Source organism: Littorina saxatilis, linkage group LG11 (assembly GCF_037325665.1).
Source record: "Littorina saxatilis isolate snail1 linkage group LG11, US_GU_Lsax_2.0, whole genome shotgun sequence".
In the NCBI taxonomy this organism is placed as follows: Eukaryota; Metazoa; Mollusca; class Gastropoda; order Littorinimorpha; family Littorinidae; genus Littorina; species Littorina saxatilis.
In genome coordinates this window covers 3459894-3478470 of record NC_090255.1, presented here as the reverse complement: position 1 = coordinate 3478470, position 18577 = coordinate 3459894, and the positions used below count along the sequence as shown (strand labels likewise).

At 42.6% G+C, this 18577-nt stretch overlaps 2 protein-coding genes across 2 annotated transcripts in view; one reads left to right on the top strand and one right to left on the bottom strand.

Moving 5' to 3' along the window:
• Positions 1–18577, bottom strand: part of LOC138979441 (KRAB-A domain-containing protein 2-like) — a 149393-nt gene that overhangs the window by 63265 nt on the left and 67551 nt on the right. The gene's annotated exons all lie outside the window — the stretch shown is intronic.
• Positions 11369–18577, top strand: part of LOC138979439 (uncharacterized) — a 28190-nt gene continuing 20981 nt past the window's right edge. The window contains exon 1 of the mRNA XM_070352158.1: positions 11369–12065. Within this exon, the coding sequence (XP_070208259.1) occupies positions 11532–12065 (534 nt within the window). The 5' untranslated portion in view covers positions 11369–11531. The remainder of the gene's footprint in view (positions 12066–18577) is intronic.

Below are 18577 nucleotides of genomic sequence, written 5' to 3'. Positions count from 1 at the left end.
ACACACACACGGCCGGTACACGCACACGCACGCACACACACACACACACACACACACACACACACACATATACTCACTCTCGCCCATCTCTCTTTCTCTGCATCCCTCACCTTGCCTTCACTCCACCCCCCACCCGTTCCTTTTACCAATGTTCCGCCCTTAATCCGCGCCAGTATTACTTTCATACCGTCGTAAATCGATGTAGAAATGGAGAGCATTGGATTGCACCACATTGTTTACAGCTGAGCCGGTGCTAATGAATAAAGTCTTGTTTTCCCTGGCAGGAACTTATCGGCATCTTTAATGGCACGAGCGTGTTAAACAAAAGAAAATCGAAGTGTCGGTCTGGCCGCTAAATGGCTTTGCACACAGCTAGCTCGGCTTTGCTCTGACTTTCCTTTCCGTAGGGCTATGTTAAACGTCAGCGTGGGAAAGATAAATGTGATTTTGATTGTGTGTGTGTGTGTGTGTGTGTGTGTGTGTGTGTGTGTGTGTGTGTGTGTGTGTATATATATGTGTGTGTGCGTGTGTGTGGGTGTGTATATGTGTGTGTGTTTATGTATGTGTGTGTGCATTGTGTGTGTGTGTTAGTGTGTGTGTGTGTGTGTGTGTGTGTGTGTGTGTGTGTGTGTGTGTGTGTGTGTGTGTGTGTGTGTAGAGTTGAGAGTGGGAGAGAAAGAGGGAGAGAGAAAGAGAGAGAGAGAGAGAGAGAGAGAGAGAGAGAGAGAAAGAGAGACAGAGAGTGAGAGAGAGTGAGAGAGATATTAAGCCACCGCTAATTCTTTGACTGACAGGCATAATCAGGTAGGAGCGCTCCAGTTCCCATTGCGGCTGTTCTGTCTAATTCGCGGGGTCGCTTCGAAATTTGTTTTGGTCGAATTAAACAGAAATAAAACCGTTATTTCTAATATGCGGACTGTTAGCAAATGACAACAGTCATGTCTCACAAACGATATCAGCATTCGCCTAAAAGGCTCATGCTTGATATCTTTTTTCTCGACATGCCTTGTTATCATTTGCTAACAGTCAGCCTATTAGAAATAACTCATATTATCCATATGGCATAACGATAGGGCTTTGACCTCAACGCCGGCTGATTTGTGTAAATAATAACACGACGCTGCAAGTATCAAATGTCGCTTCACTGCCCCTTACAAAGTCAACAACAGATCTTCGCGTAAAGCATTTATGGTCCAGATAATAAACTGTGGAAATTAGACACTGCTCACAACTATATTTACAGCCCATGTGAGGAGGAGGCAATGAACTGCCCAGAGGTACTTCACTTCTAAAGCAGTGTTCACATGGGCGATTGTTGACAGACTGTGGGACAATTATTACAGTGTTCTAGATGATCGAGACCTGAACGTGTACGTGTAGAAACTGCGTCACCCGTGACTCCCTTGTTTCTCCAATGTTCCAAATGCATTCGTTGTTTTGCTCCCACCAAGACTAAAGATCTTGGCAAACGCTTGACGTTAAAACTAGATTTGATGACGTTACCCGTACACGTTCCCGTACACGTCCTGACAAGTGCCGATCTAGATATTGCTATTGTCAGTGCAAAATCGCTGAAAAGTTGCCGCCGTTTGAATAGTTTAAGGGGTTCGCCGATCATCAACCGATGTCTCCCATCTACACTGTAAATTCACTTTTTAACACACTTTTGTAACACTGTGTGACATACTACATGCTTTCACTAATTAGTGTTCGACATGTGTGCTAGCTACTTTGGCAAGTTGAATTATATGCATGTTCAAATAAACAAGTACCTAACCTGGTAACTGGTATGTCTTCTTTTTATTTAAACTATATATAATCATGTAGTATGCCAAACAGAGCTCACAACTGCTTACAGAAAGTGTGTTCAGAAGCGAAATACATCTGTTAAGAGTGTAGGGCCTTGAGGGGATCCGATGGAAGAGCCCGCCAAATAATGCTTCAACCCCGAAAGCGCGTCAGGAAATATTGCTCCTAAATTGACTCCAAAGTTGAATTGCGTGCTGTCTTTTATCAGATGATGACACCAATCTCCTCGATGACTGAAGCCAGGGTTTCGTGGAACAGGCGAACTCAGGGTTAAATGCGATGTATTGAAACACAAAGACTGTATCTACCAGCAATTTAACGCTAGGCCTTTCTGCAGTGCTCCAACACACCCACTTAAAGGGGCGGTCACGAAAATCCAATAGGACAATTATAGTGCAAAATATGTATTCCGGCCGTAGTTAAGTGAGCACAGACTCTTTAGCTCTTTTTATATTTAGTCAAGTTTTGACTAAATATTTTAACATCGAGGGGGAATCGAAACGAGGGTCGTGGTGTATGTGCGTGCGTGCGTGTGTGCGTGCGTGTGGTGTGTGTGTGTGTGTGTAGAGCGATTCAGACTAAACTACTGGACCGATCTTTATGAAATTTGACATGAGAGTTCCTGGGTATGAAATCCCCGAACGTTTTTTTCATTTTTTTGATAAATGTCTTTGATGACGTCATATCCGGCTTTTCGTGAAAGTTGAGGCGGCACTGTCACGCCCTCATTTTTCAACCAAATTGGTTGAAATTTTGGTCAAGTAATCTTCGACGAAGCCCGGGGTTCGGTATTGCATTTCAGCTTGGTGGCTTAAAAATTAATTAATGACTTTGGTCATTAAAAATCTGAAAATTGTAAAAAAAAAAAAAAATTTATAAAACGATCCAAATTTACGTTTATCTTATTCTCCATCATTTGCTGATTCCAAAAACATATAAATATGTTATATTCGGATTAAAACAAGCTCTGAAAATTAAATATATAAAAATTATTATCAACATTTTTTTTTCGAAATCAATTTAAAAACACTTTCATCTTATTCCTTGTCGGTTCCTGATTCCAAAAATATATAGATATGATATGTTTTGATTAAAAACACGCTCAGAAAGTTAAAACGAAGAGAGGTACAGAAAAGCGTGCTATCCTTCTTAGCGCAACGAATACCCCGCTCTTCTTGTCAATTCCACGGGCACTGCCTTTGCCACGGGCGGTGGAGTGACGATGCTACGAGTATACGGTCTTGCTGCGTTGCGTTGCGTTCAGTTTCATTCTGTGAGTTCGACAGCTACTTGACTAAATATTGTATTTTCGCCTTACGCGACTTGTTTTTATATTTAGTCAAGTTTTGACTAAATATTTTAACATCGAGGGGGAATCGAAACGAGGGTCGTGGTGTATGTGTGTCTGTCTGTGCGTGTGTGTGTGTGTGTGTGTGTGTGTGTGTAGAGCGATTCAGACTAAACTACTGGACCGATCTTTATGAAATTTGACATGAGAGTTCCTGGGTATGAAATCCCCGAACGTTTTTTTCATTTTTTTGATAAATGTCTTTGATGACGTCATATCCGGCTTTTCGTGAAAGTTGAGGCGGCACTGTCACGCCCTCATTTTTCAACCAAATTGGTTGAAATTTTGGTCAAGTACTCTTCGACGAAGCCCGGGGTTCGGTATTGCATTTCAGCTTGGTGGCTTAAAAATTAATTAATGACTTTGGTCATTAAAAATCTGAAAATTGTAAAAAAAAATAAAAATTTATAAAACGATCCAAATTTACGTTTATCTTATTCTCCATCATTTGCTGATTCCAAAAACATATAAATATGTTATATTCGGATTAAAAACAAGCTCTGAAAATTAAATATATAAAAATTATTATCAACATTTTTTTTTCGAAATCAATTTAAAAACACTTTCATCTTATTCCTTGTCGGTTCCTGATTCCAAAAATATATAGATATGATATGTTTTGATTAAAAACACGCTCAGAAAGTTAAAACGAAGAGAGGTACAGAAAAGCGTGCTATCCTTCTTAGCGCAACGAATACCCCGCTCTTCTTGTCAATTCCACGGGCACTGCCTTTGCCACGGGCGGTGGAGTGACGATGCTACGAGTATACGGTCTTGCTGCGTTGCGTTGCGTTCAGTTTCATTCTGTGAGTTCGACAGCTACTTGACTAAATATTGTATTTTCGCCTTACGCGACTTGTTTTTATATTTAGTCAAGTTTTGACTAAATATTTTAACATCGAGGGGGAATCGAAACGAGGGTCGTGGTGTATGTGTGTCTGTCTGTGCGTGTGTGTGTGTGTGTGTGTGTGTGTGTGTGTAGAGCGATTCAGACTAAACTACTGGACCGATCTTTATGAAATTTGACATGAGAGTTCCTGGGTATGAAATCCCCGAATGTTTTTTTCATTTTTTTGATAAATGTCTTTGATGACGTCATATCCGGCTTTTCGTGAAAGTTGAGGCGGCACTGTCACGCCCTCATTTTTCAACCAAATTGGTTGAAATTTTGGTCAAGTACTCTTCGACGAAGCCCGGGGTTCGGTATTGCATTTCAGCTTGGTGGCTTAAAAATTAATTAATGACTTTGGTCATTAAAAATCTGAAAATTGTAAAAAAAAATAAAAATTTATAAAACGATCCAAATTTACGTTTATCTTATTCTCCATCATTTGCTGATTCCAAAAACATATAAATATGTTATATTCGGATTAAAAACAAGCTCTGAAAATTAAATATATAAAAATTATTATCAATTTTTTTTTTTCGAAATCAATTTAAAAACACTTTCATCTTATTCCTTGTCGGTTCCTGATTCCAAAAATATATAGATATGATATGTTTGGATTAAAAACACGCTCAGAAAGTTGAAACGAAGAGAGGTACAGAAAAGCGTGCTATGCAGCATAGCGTAACCACTACCCCGCTCTTCTTGTCAATTTCACTGCCAATGCTGTGAGCGGTGGACCACGAGTATACGGTCTTGCTGCGTTGCATTGCGTTCAGTTTCATTCTGTGAGTTCGACAGCTACTTGACTAAATATTGTATTTTCGCCTTACGCGACTTGTTTTTTGTGCATTAGCATAAGTGTCACCTTCCAAATAAATTCAGTATTTTTGTTAAACCCAATTTGGAGAGTAATCAGGCATGAATTTTATTTAGATTTGTTTAAATCGAAGGAAGATTGTTTTTCCTTTTCATTTTCATTTTCACTTTCATTTACTTTCTATAGTATACCCATCTTAAAGCTCGATAGGATATATTGTGGCTTAATCTTCACCTTCAACCTGAATATATCACCCGCAAAATTGATTAACAAACCAGCGCAGCATGTCAGCATGTGTTGACTATACGAACTGTGTTTATAAATGCAATATTGTTTCAGCAAGCAAGTACAACGAATATAGTTATAAGTATATACGTGTTTCTTTCAGTTCTTGTACCCATTACGAGAGGTAAGACTTTCCGGCGTAAGGTGCGCTTGCTTTATGCGATATCGATAGCTATAGATTTATTTGAATGTGCATCTTGTACGTGATTGTGTTTTTGTTCATGTGTAGATTTGCTTCTTCGTTTTAATGCAAATGCAACGATTGTTGATGTTGTAATGGAAAGTAGTTGATTTTTTCCAATACGTTCATCATGTACATGATTTTGTACTTTTGTTTTGTTTTTTGCTATGATGTTTTTTTGTAAGGCACGTAGAATTATGTTAAGATTTACGCCATATAAATACCCTTATTACTTGTTCGTTAAAAAATGCTTCGTCTTTGATACTGTCTCTGTAAAAAGTGTTTGCATCAAGTGCACGGGCACCCGTACCCCGGATTGTCTAAATTCACATCCCTCTCGCCACAGGTATTTACGAGAACTCACATTCCTTCAAGTGGATGGACATGTGTCATAACGGAAATATTTGCATGCAATAAAGCTGCCCTGGAGATTTCTTGAAGCCTTTGTCCGTTGTGACCCTCCTTTGGGATCGCAGGCATCGGAGCTTTATCTTTATTTGGCATACTCATCTCCATTAACAACGAGGAAAACAAATCTCAAGAATTTGTTGAAACTTCTATTTATTTAAAGTTAAGGGAAAAAAAAGCTTGCATGTAAACATGTTGCGGGGCAATTAGAATTAGCAACTTGTGTTAGGCCTAAAAAAAAAATAGCTGTGGTTACGGTAACCCGACCTACCCTATTTTTAGGGGCCGATCCTATAACTTTTCTTACATTTGTCAAAAAAAAAAAAAAAAAAAAAACCGAGTGCAAAAAACGCAATGAAAGCGAAAGCGCCCGAGTCGCACACTTATTTCCCTGTCAAGTAGGTTTAATTTGTACACATGAGAAAAAAAAGTTTAAAAAAAAAAGTGATTGCCTACCTACCTACCCTATTTTTTTTGGCTATGTTACCGTAACCACACCTCTTTTTTTTTGGCCTTAGTATATACGCCTACGCAGCATAAGCTGTGCACTAACTTTCATTAGTTGGAGGGTTGTTTGTCTTTATTTTCGAAGTATGGCACAACATTAATATTCGTGTTGCCTATTTGATAGTAGAAGTAACAACAACAAAAGGATGCTGATTCAGAGTTCACACAAATAAAATAAGTTTCTAATCCGGAAATTAAAGTCTCAAAGCGAAAAAAAAGGTACATCAATGCTAGTTTCGTTGTTGTTTTGTTTTTATTTCAGAAAGAGCTTTCTGTCTCTGTCTCTGTCTCTGTCTCTGTAGTTCTCTCTCTCTCCCTTTTCTCTCTCTAACACTCTCACTCTTTATCTCTCTGTCTCTCTCTGTCTGTCTGGCTGTCTGGCTGGCAGGCTGGCTGGCTGTCTGGTTGTCTGTCTGGTTGTCTGTCTGTCTGGCTGGCTGGTTGACTGGCTGTCTCTCTCTCTCGCTCTATCTCTCCCCCTCTCTCGCTCTCTATGCATATATTTAGTCTTTGTATTCTAATTTGGCTGTGTAGCGTTTCTGTTTTAGTAACGTTTAATAGCGTGTGTTTGTGTTGTGTGTTTGTTCGTATCAAGGACAGATTGTAAAGAGAGGCCCAGCCTTAAATCTTTATCCTTGTAAAATAAAGTCCACAGTACATCAGTTCAGTTCAGTTCAGTTTTCTCTCTCTCCCTCTCTCTCTCTCTCTCTCTCTCTCTCTCTCTCTCTCTCTCTCTCTCTCTCTCTCTCTCTCTCTCTCTCTTTCTCTCTTCTCTCTCTCTCTCTCTCCTCTCTTTCTCTCTCTCTATGTCTCTCTCTCTCTCCTCTCTTTCTCTCTCTGTCTCTCTCTCTGTCTCTCTCTGTCTTTGTCTCTCTCTGTCTCTCTGTCTTTGTCTCTCTCTGTCTCTGTCTCTCTCTCTCTCTGTCTCTATCTGTCTCTCTCTCGCTCTCTCTTTCTCTGTCTCTCTCTCTCTCTGTCTCTTTCTCTCTCTCTCTCTTTCTCTCTCTGTCTCTCTGTCTCTCTCTCTGTCTCTCTCTCGCTCTCTCTCTCTCTGTCTCTCTGTCTCTCTCTCTCTCTCTCTGTCTCTCTCTCACTCTCTCTCTCTCTTTCTCTCTGTCTCTCTCTCTCTCTCTCAGTCTCTCTCTCTCTTATCTTTTTGTCGTTCCTAACCCTCCCCTCTCTCTCTCCGTCCTCTCTCCCGTCTTTCTCTAGACTACCTTTTGTTTGTGCCAGGAACTCCCGTCAAACCTCTGGTAAAGGCTTTAAAATGACAGCTAACACGCTCTCGCAAAACCAGCGCCTAAAAGCAAATTCTAAAAGTGATCTCATCAGTAACCCGAGACGGCATGTCAAATGTTCCGCTTGCAACTACCCTGTCATCTCAGTGACTTTTTTTGTTCCCTGTCTCTGATTAGGATCTTAGTTATGAGAGGCCCGAAAATCTGGCACTAAATATTAGAAGTATCGACCGCTCCAAGTCGATGAAATATTGTGTGTGATCTCAACTCCCCTTTGTTTGTTCCGTTCTGCGTTTTCTGCCACTTAGGACTACACAATGTAAAGTTCTTTTCAAACAGAAGGGAACCGTGATTTGATGTTTCAAGACAGACATACCATGACAGATAAACATCATATTGTTGAAAGAACACTTACTCGGTGGACTACCAGGCATGCTGCCAGAAATACACATGGGCAGAATGGTAGACAGACAAGACAGAAAATGACCTTTATTTCAACGGGTATACGATGATTGTTGTGAGTCCGTTAAAAAAAAAAGACCAATGAAGAAGGATTCTCGCCGCCTATTAAAAACAAAAAAAAAAAAAAGGCAGACAGTCGGAGAGACTGGTTGACAGACTGACTGATATCCAGACAGACATACAGAGGTCAAAACAGACATTCACGGAAAACGACACAGGCAGACAGACAGACAAACAAACAGACGTAAAACGAACACAAAGAGCCATACATATAGACGCAGACAGAAACACAGAAATGCAGGCATCCGACAAAAAAAACAGGAAAGCAGACAAACAAACAGAGGCAAATGGAAAGACATACAGAGAGGAAAAACTAAGCCAGAGAGATACATAATCAGAGAGAAAGACGCAGACTGCCAACAGACACGAGAGAAAGACATACAGACGAAAAGACATTGGCAGACAGACAGCTGCAGGGGAAACAGACACTCGGAGACAAATGCAACGACAGACACACAGACCGATACATTTAAGAAAAGAGAAAGAGAGACATAGGAAGAGACAAAGACCAACAACATATATACAGAGGAAAAGAGAAAGACTGACAGGATAGTATACAGTGCAAAATACAAAGACCGACAATTATATACATTCACAGAGAAATTAACACAGACCGACAAAAACTTACGAACAGACAAAGACTGACTCAACTATATGCAGAGGAAAAGACAAAAGTCAGACATACACAGGTAACCACCAACAAACTAATAAACAAAACAGAAAATGTGTGTGCGTAGTTAGCTTTCGGACTTTGCAATTGCAGAGGGAAGAATGGATGGATGGATGGATAGATAAAAGGATATATCGGTGGATGAATGGATGGATTGATGGATGGATGGAAGGATATATCGGTGGATGGATGGATGGATGGATGGATAAAAGGATATATCTGTGGATGGATGGGTGGATGGATTGATGGGTGGATGGATTGGTAGATGGATGGATAAATGGATAGTCGTACGGACGGATGGATGGATACGTGGAGGGATAAGGGACTGGCTGGCTGGCTAGCTGGCTGAATGGATGGATGGATGGATGGATGGAATAAGCGATCGAAGAAGTTCTTCATCCACTGAGCGATCAAACAAACGAAGGGTTGATCTTATAAAAGCTTGGCTATTTGTATGTCTAAGTAATCGATTGATTGAGTGCTTAATAAAAACCACACACAATTCAGAGCAAAGAGAAACTCTTTTGACGATAACGTAACAGCTTCCTGTCCTTGGACTTTATGACCTCATATAGTATTTCATCCACTTGTGCTCATACCTAACATTGGCCTTACGCGGACAACGCCTTGAGGTCATGCGTCAAAGCGAGACCCTTGGCGTCATTATTACCTGCGTGTTGTGTAGTGTAACACGAACTGTGCAATATTACGCTAACATCTTTTATGCCAAGCGTTGAACAAAAGCTTTGATACAATATCGTTATGGGCAAAACCTTTGTGCATTGACTCGTAAAAGTCTCATGACTTCATTAGCAGTTTTCAAGGAGTGTTTCTTTGTTTGCGGATAAATGAGGTATTGAAGAGAGGAAACACCTGTCCGTCTCCGTCTGTCTCTACTTTTCTTAGCGTGTGTGTGTGTGTGTGTGTGTGTGTGTGTGTGTGTGTGTGTGTGTGTGTGTGTGTATATATATATATATTTAAATATTACATATTTATCCCTCTCGCTCTCCCTCCCCCTCTCTCCCCCTCCCCCTCTTTCACTTTCTATCCCCCCTCTTTCTCTCTCACCGCCCCCCCCCCCCCCCCGTCTTTGGCAATCCACCCTCCCTCCCACCTCCTTTAAAACGCCGTCCCAAAAGCGATTACCAGCCACCGTTGCGCGTTTTAATCTCTCTACAACGACGCACACATGACGTCTGCAGCTACCCGCTATAACACCCCGGGTGGTGCGCAGAGCGTCACGGCTTGTGGCTACATCCTCGCTACGTCCGTTGAGCGGGTGGATTAATCCGAGTGACCCAGGCCATGACAGGGTACACCCCGAGCAGCGTCGGCCTGCCACCTACCCGTATATAAATTACCCGTGACGCTGCGCGCCTCTGTTTTTTTTCATTAGTGCTTTTGTGGATTGGAACTAAAACTGATCCTTTTTTCTGTGGACTGGTTTGGCTAAGTTCTGTATACTGTGTGTCCGTGACTTGTCTGATAGGTGCAACGTCGCACAGCTTTGTGAATGATATACGGTGGATACGATAATTATGTGCTGCTTTCGTGTTTTGGTCTTTGAACGGTGTCTTCAGTGTTCTGACAATGATCTGGTTTGAGGCTAAAAAGTGAGGAGTCTTCAGTTTCTCTTTGTTTCAAGGACTTGTCCGCTATCTGGTTGCGGCTTGTGTGAATGAACACACGAACACAAAACTGCCCGTGTGATGCGTTCGAAACGTAATGTATGTAGTGTTACGGCACATAACATACTGCCTCTACCTGTCCCAACATACTGCCTCTACCTGTCCCAACATACTGCCTCTACCTGCCCCAAAATAGGCCAGGTGATCCTGAGAGGAGGTTCAAATCTACCAATCAGTCAGTGTAACGGATGTGACATCTCAATTTCTTGAAATCCAGTTAATGACGATTGTTTGATTTATTTTTGTAACTTGTCACCAATCATGAAATGTAGGCCAACAAATGTTCATGGATGGAAGTGTTTCACTACTTCGTTTCACTCGCGACCATGGACATTGGGTAATGAATCTTTTCCATAACCAGCTTTTCTCGTTTCATCGCGCAGTATGTGACACTCGAGTATGAAGTGAGTTTCAATCGTCATTACTTGTCTACTTCCTGGATCATAGAAAAGTTACCACAGTAATTTTGCTTGCGATTTTGTGCTACCTTTTGGCCCAACTGTTTTGGGTAACTACTTGGGGCGGGGATATAGCTCAGTTGGTAGCGCGCTGGATTTGTATTCAGTTGGCCGCTGTCAGCGTGAGTTCGATCCCAGGTTCGGCGGAAATTTATTTCAGAGTCAAATTTGTGTGCAGACTCTCTTCGGTGTCCGAACACCCCCCCGTGTACACTACATTGGGTGTGCACGTTAAAGATCCCACGATTGACAAAAGGGTCTTTCCTGGCAAAAATTGCTTAGGCACAGTTAATAATTGTCTACCTATACCCGTGTGACTTGGAATAATAGGCCGTGAAAGGTAAATATGCGCCGAAATGGCTGCAATTACTGGCCGTATAAAATTTCATCTCACACGGCATCACTGCAGAGCGCCTAGAACTGTACCCACGGAATATGCGCGATATAAGCCTCATTGATTGATTGACTACTTTTCGACTTTTCACACAATTTCCGTTTTCTGGATCAAGGTTAATACAGGCTTGTATTCTTGTAACGGTGCAAAAACGTTTATGAAGCTACAATTATTTGACTTCTTGCACAATTTCCGCTTCGTGAATTAACATCAATCCGGAAACACACGAGCTTTCCTTCTGCAACTTTGTGGTGTGAGTTTTGAGCTAAATTTGTTGGAATTCTCACACAAACTGACATCACATCATCTTCGTCGCCATGTCACGAAGAGCGTCCTTCGCAGAGATCTCTAAGTCTGTGACGAAAGCGAAGCCTAGGAAATCTGACCAGCTGAAGCGAAGCTCTACAGCACTGCCTGGAAAACTCAAACGCGCATTCTCCAAACTTTCCAAACTCAAAGAAACACCCAAAGAAGAAAAGGAGTCTAAATCCAAAACGTCAGAAAAATCCCCGGATCCGGAAGTCGTGGATAACTTAGGGGAGCTTACTGAAGAAGCAGGGTCAGAGACCGTGACTTTGGGTGAAGGCGGTGCAGAACGGGAGGACAATGCAGAAGTTGTCGTTCTTGGTGAAGATCCACCGCCTATGGAGGAAGAAGAGGATGAGGAGAAGGAGGAAGAAGAGGAGGAGCAGAAAGCTGAAAGCGAGGCTCAGAGGAGGCCGGGACGACCCAAACGGTTGACCAAGAAGCAACGACGTCTGCTGGAAGAGAAGGAGGAGGATCAGGCCAGGGAAGAACGAAGACAGAGGAGGGAGGCAAGACGGAGGAAAAAGGAGTTGCAGGCAGAGTTGGTAAGTTTGAAAGAAAGGGAGGGAGTGTGTGTGTGTGTGTGTGTGTGTGTGTGTGTGTGTGTGTGTGTGTGTATGTGTGTGTTGGCGAGGGGGAGAGGTGTGTGTGTGTGGGCGGGGTGGGGGTGGGTTGGAGGTGTGTGTGTGTGTGTGTGTGTGTGTGGGGGGGGTGTGCACGTTAAAGATCCCACGATTGACAAAAGGGTCTTTCCTGGCAAAATTGTATAGGCATAGATAAAAATGTCCACCAAAATACCCGTGTAACTTGGAATAATAGGCCGTGAAAAGTAGGATATGCGCCGAAATGGCTGCGATCTGCTGGCCGATATGAATGCGTGATGTATTGTGTAAAAAATATTCCATCTCACACGGCATAAATAAATCCCTGCGCCTTGAATATGTGCGCGATATAAATTGCATAAAATAAAAATAAAATAAAAAATATATAAATCCCTGCGCTTAGAACTGTACCCACGGAATACGCGCGATATAAGCCTCATATTGATTGATATTGATTGTGTGTGTGTGGGTATATGTGTGTGTGTGTGTGTGTGTGTGTGTGTGTGTGTGTGTGTGTGTGTGTGTGTGTGTGTGTGTGTGGACACAGTGAGGGAGATAGAGAGAAAAAGACAGACGCATACAGAGCAAGAGACAGAATGTCAGACAGACAGTGAAAGAGAGATAAGGGGATGTCGGTGAAGAGGGAAGAGTGAGAGAGATATGACTGAATGTCTTTCTTCCTTTATTTCTTATAATAATAATAATAATAATAATAATAACTGGACATTTTTAAGTGCCTAACCTATGGCTCTAGGCCCTTTACAAAAGAACATATGTGACCCTCCACCACGGAATGAGTCGCATGTCACCGTTGCATGATTTTCATATTTTTATATTTTCCTAAAGAGTTGTTTATGCTCTATCCAGTGGTGAAAACCGTTTTAGAAAAGAGCGAAAACTGTTTAAGTTATAAGCCTGTGACTAAGGTGACCCTCACACTGTTACCAGACACTCCCCGGACTTATATTAAGCCTAGCGCAGAACTGCGCGAGGTGACATGCGACTCATTTCGTGGTGGAGGGTCACATATATATATACTGTCGTCCAAAAGAAACGCGAAAAATATTATTTATTTTACAAATAATTTTTTTCTGGATTAACAAAAGTTGCGTTATTTTTGGCAGCCAGTATATCAAGACCGATGTCTGAGGAAGGTGTATTGTGAATTTTACCGCATCAGCGCACTTGCAATCCACATAAAGCCCGAGCTAGCTGAGACATTGTTCTTGTGCAGTTCAGCTGCACGTGCAAGAAAAGCACAAAAGCTGATCAGTTAGTGGTGTTCAGTGTCACTAGAGGATAAAAATGGCACAAAGTTACAGGTTTCATCAGTCCCTCATTCGACGCTATCACCATGCCAAGACTCACTTCTGCTGAACGCGAGAGAGCCATTGGACGTCTGGAGGCTGGGGACACGCCGGAAGCCGTGGCTGCGATTTTCCAATGTCACATATCCACCATTTATCGTCTCCTGCAGCGGTTTGTAATAACTGGCTCTACTGCTGATGCCGAGCGAAGCGGCAGACCCCGAGTGACGACGCCAAGGCAAGATCGGCACATTTTCCGCAGCCATGTTGCACATCCCTTCAGAACAGCTGCAGAAACAGCCAGAACTGTTATAGGGACACATCAGGCACCCATTTCTAGGCAAACGGCCAGCCGGCGACTGCGCTTCAGGGGGCTGAGGAACTGCCGTCCAGCCAGGGGACCCGTCCTCACCGTGCGCCATAGACAGGCACACCTGCATTGGGCGCAAGGCCACCTCAATTGGAACAATGTTCGCTGGCAGAACGTGCTTTTCAGCGATGAAAGCCGTTTCTGCATTGACCATGTCGACGGGCGTGTTCGGGTGTGGAGAAGAAGTGGTTACCGCTATGCTGACAACTGTGTCGTGGAGAACAACGCCTGGGGTGGGCCCAGCCTCATGTTCTGGGGCGCCATCGGCCACAACCAGGTGCTAGGTCCCGTCATCTTCCAAGGCCTGGGTCCTGGACCCGGCAACGGCGTAACAGCGCAGCGCTATGATGGACCAGGTGCTGCACCCTCATGTGCTGCCCTTTTTTCAAGCCCATGGAAACTGGGTTTTCCAGCACGACAACGCGCGCCCCCACACCGCCAGGGCCACTCAGGATCTCCTGCACCGCTCAGGCATCCAGGTGATGCCTTGGCCAGCGTTATCTCCTGACATGAACCCTATTGAGCAATTTTTGGACTTGCTCTAGACACAGCTCAACAGGGTGGTCACAAGGCCTACAACTGTCGCTGATCTTGATCGGGCCGTCCGGCAGGCCTGGACCAACATTCCCAGGCAAGCCAGCAACACGTTGGTCCGCTCAATGCACCGCCGATGCCAGGCCGTCGTCGATGCTAATGGGGGCCACACACGCTATTGACTGTTCTGTTAAGCGCTAATAACGCATCGTGTCCGCAACCTTACTGTGTTATGGACCATAAGTCAGTGTTCTACTCTACCAAAAATTGGACATTAATAATTAAATTTGAATTTGTGTACGATTTTTTTATTAGGCAATAAATGACACTAGACACTGTTTTTCGCGTTTCTTTTGGACGTCAGTATATACAGAATAGAACAATTAAAAGTACAACCTACATAAAACAAATTAATCATACAGACACAAATCACCACATGTACTGTTCACACAATAATCATATATGCAATACACACTATATATATATATATATATATATACAAACATTGTGATAGTGGGAATATGTGCAATGTGGAATGGTCCTTATTTTTTAGGTGCTGGAGTAGTTCTGTGATGGTAGTAGTTTTGTGCAATGCGACTCTAGGTTCAGGTGCTTGAGTAGATCTGTGATAGTCTGTTAATACTGTTGTTTTAAACTGTCTAACTGGCTAGATCATGATTATATAATTTTATGTGATGATCTGACTAAATGATAATAATTACGTGTACTACTTACTTTTAAATGGATTATAAATTTTAGGTATTGTTCTAGTATTCACTAATGTTGTATTGATATTACTGGCACCCCTTTTAAACTGATATGGTTTTTACCTTTACAAGGCGACGATGTGAATTTGTGATGTAGATATGTGGCTGGTTATGTGTGAGAATGTAAATAATTGTGTGTGTGTGTGTGTGTGTGTGTGTGTGTGTGTGTGTGTGTGTGTGTGTGTGTGTGTGTGTGTGTGTGTGTGAGTTGTGTCTGTGTGTGCATGACAGTGTAATGTACGTATGTATGCATGCATGGTGATGTGTGTCTGCATATGTGTCTGGTTGGTTTTTATTTTATTTTTACCGTGCCGTGCCAAGATGAAATCCTTTTGCAAAATTGGTGAATAAATATCTTGTATCTTGTATCTTGTACACAGCTAACACTCTCAACAATCATAACAACTTTATGGGAGAGGAGTATGTGCAGAAATGGAATGAAGAAGACATTAGGCCAGGTTGGTGTAATATTCTGTGAAAAAGAAAGTTTTCAACTGTTGTTTAAAAGAGCTGAGAGAGGTGCAGTGTCTGACAGAGAAGGGAAGAGAGTTCCAGAGTGGTGTTGCAGCACAACAGAAGCTTCTTGCTCCGTGCTGCTTCCTGTTGAAGCGCTCAACTTTCAGTAGCCTGGTGTCAGCGGATGATCTGAGTGTGCGTGATGGGGTGTATATGTACAGGAGTTCAGAAAGGTACTGAGGGGCACTTCCTGAGAAGACCTTGAAACACATACAAGCGACGTTGTACTTGATACGCTTCTTTCTTTCTTTCTTTCTTTCTTTCTTTCTTTCTTTCTTTCTTTCTTTCTTTCTTTCTTGCTTTCTTTCTTTTGTAATTCCTTCCATCTTTCTTTTCTTTCTTTTTCTTTTTTTGTTCATATCTTTCTTTCTTGTTTTATTGTTTCGTCATTCTTTTGTTTTATTTATTTCTGTCTTTCATTCTTTCTTTCTTTCTTTCTTTCTTTCGGTTTGCCTGCATGACGATGTGTATGTCAGTGTGCCCCGCTGTCTTTGTGGTTTGGTTGCATAACCGTCTGTCCTTAATGTTGCTTTTGATCAAAATACTTTCAAATAAAAAAACAAGAAAGGTACGTTATTGGAACGTTATATCCATAACAAAACAAAGCGTCACCGTAACGTTTTGTTTTGTTGTAATTACAACGTTCCACTAACATATACCAGCTTTCCTTGTTTGTGATTCTGAATTTTGAATCGTTGGCATTCTATTTATAATTGGATTTCAAAATACTTGTGCTTTTTTCATCATTGCCCCTGAATGTTGCACTATAACAGTGAGGTTACCAAATCTCATCAGGTCATTGGAATTGGGCGTTACACAAATCCAACACCGTAATGGTAAAGGTATTTATATTGACCCTCTTACGAGCACCGAAGGAATTGTCAAAACTGTGCTGTCATGTAAGCCAATAAATGTATAAACACGGCCATTGTCATAAACGTCTTATCATGCCTCTACTTATCAGTGAAGGGTGTGTGTGTGTGTGTGTGGGGGGGGGGCATTAGAATAAGACCAGCAGCTCTGTTCAATACACAGTCCTTCCGGTTACAACAGGTACGCTCACAATCCTAATTCTGGCCCGGATTTTACATGGGGTTTGTTTGTTTGTTTGTTTGTTTGTTTGTTTGTTTGTTTGTTTGTTTGTTTGTTTGTTTGTTTGTTTGTTTGCTTAACGCCCAGCCGACCACGAAGGGTCATATCAGGGCGGTGCTGCTTTGACATATAACGTGCGCCACACATAAGACAGAAGTCGCAGCACAGGCTGCATGTCTCACCCAGTCACATTATTCTGACACCGGACCAACCAGACCTAGCACTAACCCCATAATGCCAGACGCCAGGCGGAGCAGCCACTAGATTGCCAATGTTAAAGTCTTAGGTATGACCCGGCCGGGGTTCGAACCCACGACCTCCCGATCACGGGGCGGACGCCTTACCACTAGGCCACCGTTTACACGGGGTCAGACCATCCCTCCTCTTGGACACATACCAACATGCAACATCCTGACTGTTCTCTGGGCACAAAGGGATTGTTTTCATTTTCTTTTGGATGAATTCAATTCTTTACAAAATGCATTCATGAATAAATTTCAACTGTTTACTGAGAGCACACAGGCTGTTGAAATGGCTGACTGACTACTATGGTTTAACGTCCTCTTAGACCAGTTGGCCTATATTGGGACAGGTATTGGTAATACCGCTTAGAGAACTGGTCTGGGTGGCCGAGTGGTAAACGCACTTGCCTCAGAAGCGAGAGGTTGCGAGTTCGACCCTGGGTCAGGGCGTTAGCAATTTTCTCCCCCTTTTCCTAACCTAGGTGGTGGGTTCAAGTGCTAGTCTTTCGGATGAGACGAAAAACCGAGGTCCCTTCGTGTACACTACATTGGGGTGTGCACGTTAAAGATCCCACGATTGACAAAAGGGTCTTTCCTGGCAAAATTGTATAGGCATAGATAAAAATGTCCACCAAATACCCGTGTGGCTTGGAATAAAGGCCGTGAAAGGTGAATGCTCGCCCTAATAGGCTTGAGGTTTGCTGGCCGATGTGAATGCGTGATATATTGTGTAAAAAATTTCATCTCACACGGCAGAAATTAATATGTAAAGCGCTTAGAGAACGTCAAGCGCTATATAAATCTCCCCAGACAATACAATGCAATACGCTGAAGATATGGTGTGATACGACTCGAACAAGCCCGCTGTGGCTGTCTTCTTCGACACACCAGCATTGGGTTCGTCAAAGTATGGAAATACGATCGCTGTTTAATGGTATGCATGTGTCGATGTGAGGGGATGGTCTTGTCCCTTGTAATAACCTGGGCAGATCTGAGATGGTTATTATATTATATATGAAGTCTTATATCGCGCGCGTATCTCCAGACTCGGACTCAAGGCGCAGGGATCTATTTATGCCGTGTGGGATGGAATTTGTTACACAATACATTACGTATTCACATCAACCAGCAGATCGCAGCCATTTCGGGGCATATCCTACTTTTCACGGCCTATTATTCCAAGTCACACGGGTATTTTGGTGGACATTTTTTTTTATCTATGCCTATACAATTTTGCCAGGAAATACCCTTTTGTCAATCGTGGGATCTTTAACGTGCACACCCCATTGTAGTGTACACGAAGGGACCTCGGTTTTTCGTTTCATCCGAAAGACTAGCACTTGAACCCACCTCCTAGGTTAGGAAAGGGGGGAGAAAATTGCTAACGCCCTGACCCAGGGTCGAACTCGCAACCTCTCGCTTTCGAGCGCAAGTGCGTTACCACTCGGCCACCCAGTCCATGGTGAGCCGAATTAACAGTTGAACTATTTTCACGAGAAGGAGTGTGCCTGCAAAACACTTGTGTGACCTGCACTTAACTCGTGAGCAAAGAGAGCACTCGCTGTTGTCTTTAAGGGGCAGGTTTATGAGGTTGCTATAACCGGAGCTATAATATTAATTTATGGTT